This window comes from Martes martes (assembly GCF_963455335.1).
Source record: "Martes martes genome assembly, chromosome: 8".
Lineage (NCBI taxonomy): Eukaryota > Metazoa > Chordata > Mammalia > Carnivora > Mustelidae > Martes > Martes martes.
The window spans coordinates 63277896-63291068 of record NC_137895.1 but is presented as its reverse complement, the minus strand read 5'-3'; the positions used below and the strand labels follow the sequence as shown (position 1 = coordinate 63291068).

The following is a 13173-nucleotide window of genomic DNA, read 5'->3' as shown; positions in this document are numbered from 1 at the left end:
GCTTGGAATGCCTCCGGCTATAGAAACTGTGTGGTGTTGGAGCCGAGGGTATTTCATGGCACCAGAGCAAGACCTTGGCTTGGGGGGTGTAGACCAGTACCTTGAGAGTTTGGGAGAGGCAGGTAAGTTTACTGGGGTCAGAGTGATATGGAGGCCTACACTTTGTTCTCCTCCAGCCCAGGAAGGTTCTTAGCTCTGATGAGCAAACCATGATTTAGGGGAGGTTATTCCTTGCTCCTTCTCCTCTGGGGTCCTTCCCTCCTCTAGGCCCTGTCCTCCTGCCTAGTCTTTCCTTTCCAACCTGGTGCAGAACTTGCTTTCTTCATCTTTGTCTTTCCCAGAGGCCTCAGCACATGGTACGCTTAGACATGTTCATGGAATGAAGGAAGATTTTTTCCATCGGGATTTGCTGCCTCCTTCATGTTTTACCTTGTTTCTCACTGAGAGATTATGAAAGCCTCTGTGTCATATCTTCTTGGAGAGGACATCTGTAACAACTTTGCAGAATAGCAATGTCCAGTGTGATAAGGGGTCACCCGTCACCAGAGAGGATTTGAGGGTCTAATTACTCCAGGCTCAAGGTACTAAATATCTATTTTTATAGATGCTGTAGGTTATCTCCCTGCCTTTCTTATCTAATTTTAAAAAATTGTGGTGGGGCTGAATTATAGTCCTGTCTGGCTGTAGGAGGAAAGATGATCAAGGTCCCCTGGGGTGCGGCTGCCTCATGGTCATTCAAACACTGAGTCATCAAGACGCTGTTTGCTGTTATCACAAAACATATTTGCAAGTCTTTAATTTAGAAGGCCTTTGGAACCTTACTGTTCTTCACCCTCCAGCCTCCCCATTGCCATGTACACTGTGGGCAGCACCCCAACACCAGAAGCACAGATGCACAGATGCAGGACACCTGTTTCATTGATTATATGTGGCAAATGTTGATTTCTAGGTTGTCTTTCTCTTGTGCTCTACAAGTTCTTGGAAGATTTCTCTCCATTATCAATAGATTCCTGTTATGTGCTTCTAACACATATTCATTTTATTTCACTTTTTAAAAATTTAATTTTATTTTTTCAGTGTTCCAAGATTCATTGTTTATCCACCACACCCAGAGCGCCATGCAATATGTGCCCTCCTTAATACCCACCACCAGGCTCACCCCACCCCTCACCCACCTCCCCTCCAAAGCCCTCAGTTTGTTTCTCAGAGTTCACAGTCTCTCATGGTTCATCTCCCCCTCTGATTTCACCCAACTCACTTCTTCTCTCCAACTCCCAATGTCCTCTATATTATTCCTTATGCTCCACAAGTAAGCGAAGCCATATGATAATTGACTCTCTGCTTGACTTATTTCACTCAGCATACTCTCTTCCAGTCCCATCCATGTTGATACAAAAGTTGGGTATTCATCCTTTCTGATGGAGACATAATATTCCATTGTATATATGGACCACATCTTCTTTACCCATTAGTCCGCTGAAGGGCATCTTGGTTCTTTCCACAGTTTGGCAACTGTGGCCATTGCTGCTATGAACATTGCTGTACAGATGGCCCTTCTTTTCACTACCTCTGTATCTTTGGGGTAAATACCCAGTAGTGCAATTGCAAGGTCATAGGGTAGCTCTATTTTTAATTTCTTCAGGAATTTCCACACTGTTTTCCAAAGTGACTGCCCCAACTTGCATTCCCACCAACAGTGTAAGAGAGTTCATCTTTCTCCACATCCTCTCCAACACATGTTGTTTCCTGTATTGTTAATTTTGGCCATTCTAACTGGTGTAAGGTGGTATCTCAATGTGGTTTTGATCTGAATCTCCCTGATGGCTAGTGATGATGGACATTTTTTCATGTGTCTGTTAGCCATTTGTATGTCTTCTTTGGAGAAGTGTCTGCTCATGTCTTCTGCCCATTTTTATTTATTTATTTATTTACTTTATTTCTTTTTAGTGTTCCAGAATTCATTGTTCTGCCCATTTTTTTATGTGGTCATCTGTTTTATGTGTATTGAGTTTGAGGAATTCTTTATAGATCTTGGATATCAGCCCCTTGTCTGTACTGTCATTTGCAAATATCTTCTCCCATTCCGTGGGATACCTCTTTGTTTTGTTGAGTGTTTCCTTTGCTGTGCAGAAACTTTTGATCTTGATGAAATCCCAAAAGTTCATTTTCACTTTTGTTTCCTTTGCCTTTGGAGACATATCTTGAAAGAAGTTGCTGTGGCCGATGTCGAAGAGGTTACTGTCTATGTTCTCCTCTAGGATTTTGATAGATTCCTGCCTCATGTTGAGGTCTTTTATCCATTTTGAATTAATTTTTGTGTATGGTGTAAGAGAATGGTCAAGCTTTATTCTTCTACACATAGCTGTCCAATTTTCCCATACCACTTATTGAAAAGACTGTCTTTTTTCCACTGCATATTTTTTCATGCTTTGTTGAAGATTAGTTGACCATAGAGTTACGGGTCCATATCTGGCCTCTATACTCTGTTCCACTGGCCTATGTGTCTGTTTCTTTTTTTTTTTTTGCCAGTACCATGCTGTCTTGGTGATCACAGCTTTGTAGTAAAGCTTGAAATCAGGCAACATGATGCCTGATTGCTGTTGCTAGGACTTCTAGTACTATGTTGAACAACAGTGGCGAGAGTGGGCATCCTTGTTGTGTTCTTTTTTGATCTCAAAAGGAAGGCTGTCAGCTTTTTCCCATTGAGAATGATATTCGCTGTGGGGTTTTCATAGGTAGATTTTGTGAAGCTGAGGAATATTCCCTCTATCCCTATACTTTGAAGAGTTTTGATCAGGAACAGATACTTTATTTTGTCAAATGATTTTTCTGCATCAATTGAGAGGACCATGTGGTTCTTCTCGCTTCTCTCACTGATTTGTTCTATCACATTGATTGATTTGCAAATGTTGAACCACCCTTGCATCCCAGGGATAAATTCCACCTGGTCATGGTGGATATTCTTTTTAATGTACTGTTAGATCCTATTAGGTAGGATCTTGTTGAGAATCTTGGTGTCCATATTCATCATGGATATTGGTCTGAAATTCTCTTTTTTGGTGGGGTCTTTGCCTGGTTTGGGGATCAAGGTAATGTTGGCTTCATAGAAAGAGTCTGGGAGTCTTCCTTCTGTTTCTATCTTTTGAAACAGCTTCAGGAGAATAGGTATTATTTCTTCTTTGAATGTTTGGTAGAATTCACCAGGGAATCCATCAGGTCCTGGGCTCTTGTTTTTTAGGAGGTTTTTGATCACTGCTTCAATCTCGTTACTAGATATTGGTCTATTCAGGTTGTCAGTTTCTTCCTGATTCAATCTTGGAAGTTTATAGGTTTACAGGTATGCATCCATTTCTTTTAGGTTGCTTAACTTATTGCCATATAACTGTCGATAATAATTTCAGTTAATTGTTTCTATTTCCTTGGTGTTAGTCATGATCTCTCCCCTTTCACTCATGATTTTATTAATTTGGGTCCTCTCCTTTTTCTTTTGGATTAGTTTGGCCAGTGGTTTATTGATCTTATTGATTCTTTTAAAGAAGGAGCTTCTAGTTTTGTTCATGTGTTCTACTGTATCTCTAGTTTCTATCTCATTGATCTCTGCTCTAATCTTGATTACTTCCCTTCTTGTGTGCAGGGTTGGCTTAACTTGTTGATTTTCCAGTTATTTAAGGTGTAAAGAGATCTGGTGTATCCTGGATTTTCCCATTTTTTTTTGAGTGAGGCCTGGATGGCTATGTATTTCCCTCTTAGGACTGCCTTTGCTGTATCCCATAGGTTTTGGACTGATGTGTCTTCATTCTCATTGGTTTCCATGAATTGTTTAAGTTCTTCTTTGATTTCCAGGTTGATCCAAACATTCTTAAAGAGAGGGGTCTTTAGCTTCCAAGTGTTTGAATTTCTTCCAAACTTTTTCTTGTGGTTGAGTTCCAGTTTCAAAGCATTGTGGTCTGAAAATGTGCAGGGAATAACCTCAATATTTTGGTAATGGTTGAGCCCTGATTTGTGACCCAGTATGTGGTCTGTTCTGGAGAAAGTTCCATGTGCACTCAAGAAGAAAGAGTATTCTGTTGTTTTAGGGTGAAATGTTCTGTATATATCTATGAGGTCCATCTGGTCCAGTGTATCATTCAATGCCCTTGTTTTTTTATTGACTTTCTGCTTGGATGATCTGTTTATTACTGAGAGTGATGTGTTAAGGTCGCCTATTATTGATGTATTCATATCAATATGACTCTTTATTTTGCTTAACAGTTGGCTTATGTAGTTGGCTGCTCCCATATTGGGGACTTAAATATTTACAATTGTTAGATTTTCTTGGTAGATAGACCTTTATGAATGATGTAGGGTCCTTCTTTATCTCTAACTACAGTCTTTAGTTTAAAATCTAATTTATCTGATATGAGAGACACTACCCCAGCTTTCTTTTGAGGCCCATTGGCATGAAAAATGGTTCTCCATCCCTTCACTTTCAGTCTGGATGTATCTTTAGGTTCCAAATGTGTCTCTTGTAGACAGCATATGGACCGGTCCTATTGTTTTATCCAATCCGCAACCCTGTGCCATTTTATGGGAGCATTTACATTTTTATTGACATCATGTTGCCTGTGAAGTCCTTGTTTCTATAGATTGTCTCTGTAAATTTCTGTTCTATGTCACTATTGAGTTCTTTCTTCTTTTATAGAACCCCCCCTTAATATTTCTTGTAGTGCGAACTTGGTGGTCACATACTCTTTTAAACGTTGCCTGGCTTGGAAGCTCTTTATCTCTCTATCCTTTTTGAATGTCAGCCTTGCTGGATAAAGTATTCTTGTCTGCATGTTCTTCTTGTTTAGTGCCCTGAATATGCTGTGCCAGCCCTTTCTGGCTTGCCAGATTTCTGTGGACAGGTCTGACGTTATTTTGATGGACCTTCTGCTGTACATAAGGAATCTCTTCCCCCCAGCTGCCCTCAGAAGCTCTAAAATTATGATTTGTGAGTTTCACAATTAAGTGTCTTGATGTATTTCTAGATTTGTTGATCTTGGTGGGTGTTCTTTCTGTCTCTAGGACACGAACACTTGTTCCATTCCCCAGATTGGGAAAATTTTCATCCAGAATTTGTTCAACTGTATCTTCTAGTTTTCTCTCTTTCTCCACCCCCTCAGGGATCCCAATAATTCTGACGTTGGAATGTTTCATGGCATCATTTATTTCCCTAATTCTGTTTTCATGTCTTCTAAGCTGTTTGTTCCAGATTCAAATCAAAACCACATTGAGATACCACCTGACACCAGTTAGAATGATTTTACTTAGGTGTGGAGCATAAGGAATAACACAGAGGACATGGGGAGATGGAGAGGAGAAGGGAGTTGGGGGAAATTGGAGGGAGAGAAGAACCATGAGAGACTGTGGACTCTGAGAAACAAACTGAGGGTTTGGAGGAGAGCTGGGTGGGAGGTTGGGTGAGCCTGGTGGTGGGTATTATGGAGGGCACATATTGCATGGAGCACTGGGTGTGGTGCATAAACAATGAATTCTGGAACACTGAAAACAAATTAAAAAAATAACAATTAAAAAAAAATGTATGACATTTTTGGAGGTAACTATCATCAGAGGTGTCTGTGATTTAACAAATGTTAAGAACCATTGTTGTACTCTTTGTTGAGTGGTAGGTGGCTGGGGTTGGGTTCCCAGGGAGAAACCTGGCAGAAGCATCTTTAGTGCCAACTACAGGAGCCTCCAAAGACAGTCGAAGGGGCTGAAGGAGAGAGAGGAATTAGGAAAAGGGAAATGGGTTCAGTGGGAACTAGTAGGACAGATGCCCCATCATCACAGTTCTTTACACTATTTCTTACAGGCGTCCCTTCTTTGTATTCTCCTTATCCTGACCATTACAGGATAATCTTTCCCCTTCAGTTTAAATCTACTGAATGCCTGTCATTCATCAGGCTCTGTACCGGGTCCTCTCACAGCATTATCTCCTGCAATTACTTTGTTGAACCTGCAATGCAGAGTGGAGTCAGTCCCTCCCTCAGTAGGCGTGTTTGCACCATCACTTCCTGTCAGACCCCTTTTCAATTCATTTTATTTTCCTTTTTCATCTTTATTTCATTTCTCCTCCTCACTGCAGGCATTTGCTTTAGTGTATTTAGCAAATGCTCTTCCAGTCCATATTCTATACCTGTTTTAGGTACCTTCACCCATTCAACCACTACAGTGCCCTATTGTGTATGCATTTTTAATTCCACAAAGATTGTGCCTCAGTGCCCCAGTGACACTCTCACCAGCTGTGTGTACTAGTTTGTGTCTTCTTATTGAATTCTCATGTTGATCCAGTGTGGGAAGTCAAATAAGGTTCCTAGTGGATGAGAAGACTGAGGCTTAGAGAGATTAAGCAAATTACCCAAGTTCATGTAGTCATGAGGAAGGGTCAGTGTTCACATCCAGCATTTCTGACCATGTGTTCATTTTTCTTATCTCTATAGTACTCAGCACTGCTTGTTCAGATGAGGCATCTGTAGACAAAGATGGTGATGATGGTGATGACGATGATGATGATATTGACCCTTGCATTTTTCAATGTCTTTTGAAATGCAGTAAGCATAGGACCCCCAGTGTGTTAGCACCAGGATGGATGAGGGTGTCTAATTAGAGTCCTTAGCATTTCAAAGTGAATCATATGGAATAAAATTGTTTTAATTGCCGCATGAGGTCTAGCTAATAAGCTCAAGTTTTAGTGGATGATTTTCAGCCTGCACATTTATAAGGAGTGGTTGATTTTCAATGTTTGGTTATTTTGGACCAGATTTCAATATTAAGTACTACGTAGATGATATTAATTCCATATTGTTTGCTAGGCACTGAGCTATATACTTACAGACATCATTGCACTTACTCCTCACAGCTGCCCTGTGAGGGATTTGCCTTCACTACCATTTGACTATTGTGGCAACTAAAGCCCCAAGAGGTAAACTAATTTAACCAGAGTCATTGGGTGTGAGGTTGAGGTGTGATATGAACCTGAACATTATACCTGCAGAACCTTACTCCTCACTACTCAACTGTGCTACCTTCCTGTGAAGGAAGCTCTTAGAATCTCTTCCCCTTGAACTTGAGGGCAATTTCTTGTCAATTTGGGTGGTTTAGAGCAGTCCTGGGAAGTACAGGGCTAATGGACAAGTATCTCCAGAGGGAGAGGATCTGAAGTTTGAAAATGTCACTGCTGTCTTCATTATGCCTTCCTCTGTCCCCCAAAGTGAGAACCTCTGACTAGGGCATCCTATCTAGAATATAGAGTCTGAGCATGATGCTTTCCGAAGAGTAGGGATTCTCTAACTGGGCTTAGGTGGTTGGCTGTCTGATATTTTAAAACAAGTGTCCTCAAAGGAAAATAAGTCTTTATCACTTATGTGTGGTTATACCTGCCATGAATGATGTGCAGTAAAGGTTCTACCACCCTAATCTTGTTTTTCCTTTCACACTATCCATTTTGCTCACCTTCCACAATGAAAGTAATATAATATATATCTTTACCTAAGCCAAGTTTATAAAAGTTGCTTGGCTGCAAAGTATGTTTCTCAATATCTACTACAGAGGAATTCTGAATTATGGCCTCTTTCAGGTTTTTTTTCTCAGCATGGTCATTTGTTCAACAATTATTTATTGAGAACCTACCTCACAGTCTGATGGAGGAGACAGGCAGCTGGCCTGGAATTTGGGTACATTAAGATCAATGGCACATGGGGGAAGCCCAGTGCTATGAGAGCACATAGGAAGGAGAACATAAGGTTCCTCTTCCTGGGAAGCAAATGATGAGATGGGAACTGAAAGAGAAGTGGGGGTAGCTAAGCGAAGTGACCAAGAATGTATTAGAGGCCAGGGAACAGAGTGAGTGCCAAATTTCACAGCTGAAGCAGGAACTGGGCAGGAAATGAAGCTGGAGGAGTAAACACAAGTCAGAATATGAAGGAAGGAAGGATTGTGAAGGAAAGGCAGTATGGAACCATGGAAGGGTTTGAAGACTGGTTGTAGGTTGGGGACACCTCAAATAGTATAGAAAGATTCCATAAGTTAAGAATTGACCCTTCTTATCTATCTTGTGCTTGTTTGTAAATTATAACATTGGAACTGGTGAGTGGCAGATAAGAAGTCTAGATGGATTTGTAGACAGAAGGTCTGGCCCATAACCTAAGGGTTCCTTTTGATCATCTATAGAGTAGCCTTTCTAATTTTGACTTGATATTTCTGTCCTTAAAAACCTCTGACAATATTTCCTAAAATTCTCTCAAAACCAAAGCCTGAGTAGGGAGGAGAGTAGGGCCTGCATGAATTTGTTTTCTCTTTTTTGTATTACCCATTTCCTGAGCATTGCTGTGAATTGATCATCCAAAACCTTGTTCCCCTAGAGTAAGGGGTCACTGAAGGGTTCATCAAGTAAGGGGTCATTTGAAGAGCAGCAGGAGAGGAGGAGGAAGAGGGAACCACATGCAGGATTCTTCTTTCTTTAAGAAAACATTCAGATAACACTTTGAGTGAGTTAAAAATAACTCCTTTGTGAAAAATTCATAAGGTGTTACATATTAGGGTTTTAATACAAGCTCACAGAGCAGGGCAGTCTCTCCAGACCCCTAACAGCTGACATCACAGATGGTGCAGGGTGTGTATGGAATACAGTGTGGCTGGTGAGGAGACTGTCTGCAGAGATGAGCTCAACTTCTCTCCTGGAACCTAGAGAGGGAGGAGACAGAAGTAACTGTTTAGGTTGTGAGCCCCTGAGTTAGGTAACTTACTTCTTTTCTCCCTAACCATCACACTGTCATAACTATGGATATGAAAAAGGTAGTGAATTTTAGTCTGGTTGCTTTGGGTGAGTTTTATTGAATGTCAGAATTCACAAAACAGCCTTTTTGGCTCCTTTCCCTTCTCAGTCATCAATCCAGTGTTGACTGCTGACCCCATCTCTCCACTGTTTCCTTCCCAGGCAACCTGGTCCTCCCTTTCTTGCAGGTAGTAATGAAGGCTCTGCCCCTTTCTCCCTCCTCCACTGGGTTCACAGTGCCCCTGTAGGCCTCGGTGGGAAAGGAAAGGAGTGAACTGTATGTTCTTTGTCATTACAATAGCTAAATGAATGATGCAGAATGAGGAGAAGGGGGGCCAAAGTGACATCAAACTTTGGGCAGCAGATACTGGGTCTAAGAGTTTAAGACTGAGATATAAGTATATGTATTTTCAACCCTGACAATATATAAAATATGGGTCTGTAATTGCAAGGAGGCCTCCAGTCCATGAGTTAATGTGTCATAACTCAAGCACTGCACACACATCCTGCGTTTGAATTCTTGCACAATACCATCATGTCCTGTTGTGTCTTACCACTTAATTAGTACATGAAACTACATCACTTATGAACTCAAATGGGACTATGTCATGTGGTGTGTCAAAAAAAAAGAAAATGTTGTGGTGCTTAGGTGACTCAGTCAGTTGAGAGTCCAATTCTTCACACCAGCCCAGGTCTTGATCTCAGGGTTGTGAGATTGGGCCACATCTTGGGCTCCATGCTGGGCAGGGAGCCTACTGAAAAATATAATTAAAAAAACAAACTGTTGGGAAGTATTTGGTACTTTTTCTGGTGGGAAAGTAGGATTGATTTTCCTATAGGTCTTTTGGTGTCAGTTTCTGTGATACTTGGGCTGCAACAAGTTACATGAAAATTTTGGATGGTTGGTTGAACATCACTGTTCAGTAAATATTTATTATTTTCCTAGGAATTATGGAAGGGTAACATGTACCAGATGAAATATGAAGCAGCAGCTCTGAAGCCTGAGCAAAGGACCTTGGCAACCCCTAACCAACTTGGCTTAACTCAGTCTCACTGATTCAGATCCAGCACTCCTTGCTTCCTGGACTTGCTACAGCTCTCTGATCTTTAGAATCTTCCTCAATTCCAGCTAGAATGCTGTGTCAGGCACTTCTCAGATTTGGTCAAAAGCTGGTATACAGACGTCCGCTGGAGCAAAAGGTGGTTGAGTTTGAATTTGGCAGAAGTATGAGCACTCTGGATTTAGTGGCCCTGGGTGTGGGCCGCACAGTTGGTGTAGGTATATATTTCCTGGCTAATGAGGTGGCCGGTAATCAAGCAGGACCACCCATTGTGGTCTGCTTTTTGGTGGCCGGCTTAACTTCATTGTTGGCTGGACTGTGTTATGCAGAGTTTAGTGCCCGGGTTCCCCATTCTGGCTCAGCGTATCTCTACACCTATGTCACTATAGGTGAAATCTGGGCCTTCATCACAGGCTGGAACCTCATCCTCTCCTTTGTTGCTGATGCATTCATTGTGGTTCAGGCATGAATATTAACTTTTGACAATCTGATTGGGAACCGGATCTCTGAGACCCAGCATGAGAGCATTTCACATGTTCCCCAAGTCTTTGCAGACAATCTAGTCTACTTTGCTGTGGTTCTTCTGTTGTTGCTCACAGAAATTCAAAATCTGAAATATCATGAGTACTACATAGTTTTCAAAATGTTCACATTGGTGACACTTTTGGTACTTGGTTTTGTCATCATCTATGGCTTCATTAAGGGGGACCTGCACAACTGGAAGCTCACAGAAGAGGACTATATAAAGGCCAGACTCAATGATACCTCTAGCTTGGGCCCTCTGGGCTCTGGAGGATTCATGCCTTTTGGCTTCCAGGGAATTCTCCATGGATCAGCTACTTGTTTTTATGCATTTATAGGTTTCAGCATTATTGTTACCAGAGTCAAAGAGTCACACAGTCCCAGGTGCTCTATCCCCAAGGGCATTGTGGTTTCACTGCTCATCTGCTTTTTGGTGTATTTTGGTATCTCTGCAGCACTTACACTCATGGTTCCTTACTACCAGCTTCGACCTGGGAGCACCTTGCCTGAGGCATTTCTCCATATTGGCTGGGTCCCTGCCTACTATGCTGTAGCTTTTGCAGTTTATTGTAGTATTTTCGTTGACATCTATTGGGGATTTATCCCCATATGTAGGATGATATACATGATGGCAAAGGATCGCCTCCTCTTCCCTTTTCTTGCAGGATCCGTACTGGCACATATGCCCATAGCATGTCCACTGTGTTCTTTGGCATTGTCACAGCAATCATGGTATTCTTCTTTGGACTCACTGATCTTCTGGACCTCAGGTTAGTTGGGACCCTCATATCTTATTCCTTGGTGGCTCTTTGTGTTCTCATCCTCAGGTATCAGCCTGAGAGGAGGAATAGGGGAAATAAAGCACAGGTACAGGAGGAGAATGGGGGAAATGAAGCACAGGTGCAGGAAGAGAATGGGGGAAATGTAGCGCAGATGCAGGAGGAGACCGCACCTGCAGCAGAGAAGCTGAGTTTACAGGGACTCTTTTTCCCAGGCAGCCCCACCCCCACTCCACTCTCTGGCCAGATTGTCTGTGTTTGCCCTTCACTGCTTGTTCTGCTGCTGACTCTCATCTGCCTGGTGCTGGCCCACTGGCCAAGTCTGCTTTCTGGAGACCCAGTGCCAATCACCATGGCTGTGCTGCTCCTTGTGCTCATCACTGAGACTACTGGGGTCATCTGGAAACAGCCACAGAGTTCCACTCCCCTACACTTTAAGGTCCCTGCTGTGCCTCTCCTCCCACTCCTGAGCATCTTTGTGAATGGTTGCCTTATGATGCAGATGACAGCTGACACCTGGGCCATGTTTGGTGTCTGGATGTTGATTGGGTTTGCTCTCTACTTCAGCTATGGCATCCGGCAAAGCCTGGTCTCTTAACCCCACTTAAGGGGTCATGCTCTATAGAGCTTGAACTCAGCAGTGTCAGTACATGTTGGTTTGACATTATCGTGCCTGAATGCCTTCTGGTTCCCCTAAGCAATAATGGGGAGTACTGTTTGCACATGGAGAATGAGGCCTCCCATGGGATTTCGGTGTTGATGTTCACCTTATTTATGGTAAAGCGAAGCATGTGCCTTTGCTCTTTTTCCTTTTTTAAAAATTGTCTACTTTTAACTGTGTCTATGACAGCCTACTGTCTCTTTAAAAAGGAGCATAAGGAATAACATGGAGGACATTAAGAGATGGAAAGGAAAATGATTTGGGGGAAATCGTAGGGGGAGATGAACCATGAGAGACTGTGGACTCTGAGAAACAAACTGAGGATTTTGGAGGGGAGCTGGGTGGAAGGTTGGGTGAGCCTGGTGGTGGTATAAAGGAGGGCACGTATTTCATGGAGCACTGGGTATGGTGCATAAACAATGAATATTGGAACATTGAAAAAAATAAAACTAAATTAAAAAAATTTTTTTTAAAATAAATAAATATTAAAAATTAGTATTAAAAGAAACTTGAAAAAATGTTTTCCTTTCCTTTGCTTAAATATACACTAGGGAAGAAGGTGCCTAGCTGGCTCAGTCAGTAGAGCATGGCTCTTGATCTCAGGCTGGTGAGTTTAAGTTTCTTTTTTTTTTTTTTTTTTAAAGATTTTATTTATTTATTAGACAGACAGAGATCACAAGTAGGCAGAGAGGCAGGCAGAGAGAGAGGAGGAGGCAGGATCCCTGCTGAGCAGAGAGCCTGATGCGGGGCTTGATCCCAGGACCCTGAGATCATGACCTGAGCCGAAGGCAGAGGCTTAACCCACTGAGCCACCCAGGCGTCCCAAGTTTCACATTGAATGTAGAACTTACTTGTGAAGATATCCAGTAGCAGAATTACTGGATCATAAGGTAATTCTGTTTTAAAATTTTTGAGGAACCTGCATTATGTGTTGCAGAGTGTGTGTACCAATTGACATTTCCACCAACAATGCATGAGAGTTCCCTTTTCTTCATATCTTCACCAATACTTGTTTTTCTTGTATTTTTTATTTATCTGTCCTGACAGGTATAATGTGATGTCTCATTGAAATTTTAATTTGTATTTTCCTGATGATTAGTAATACTAATTGTCTTTTCATGTGTCTGTTGGCCATCTTTATGTCTTCTTTGGAAAAGTATCGATTCAGGTCTCTACCCATTTTTAAATTGGATTATTTGGTTTCTTGTATTGAGTTATTTAAGTACTTTATGTATTTTGAATATTTACCCCTTATTGATATATCATTTTCAGGTGTCTTCTCCCATTCTGTAGGTTGCTTTTTTTTAGGTTGTTGATGGTTTCCTTTTCTGTGCAAAAACATTTTTGTTACAA

General features: G+C 41.7%; 1 protein-coding gene across 1 annotated transcript; it reads left to right on the top strand.

Annotated features, from left to right (window-relative positions):
* Positions 1-9931: 9931 nt before the first annotated feature.
* On the top strand, positions 9932-11757 carry LOC308347070 (cationic amino acid transporter 3-like; the record flags this gene model as incomplete). Its single annotated transcript, XM_080810230.1, is given in 3 exon segments — positions 9932-10324; positions 10328-11042; positions 11045-11757. Coding segments are annotated over 3 exon segments (1821 nt in total).
* Between the last annotated feature and the right edge of the window lie 1416 nt (positions 11758-13173).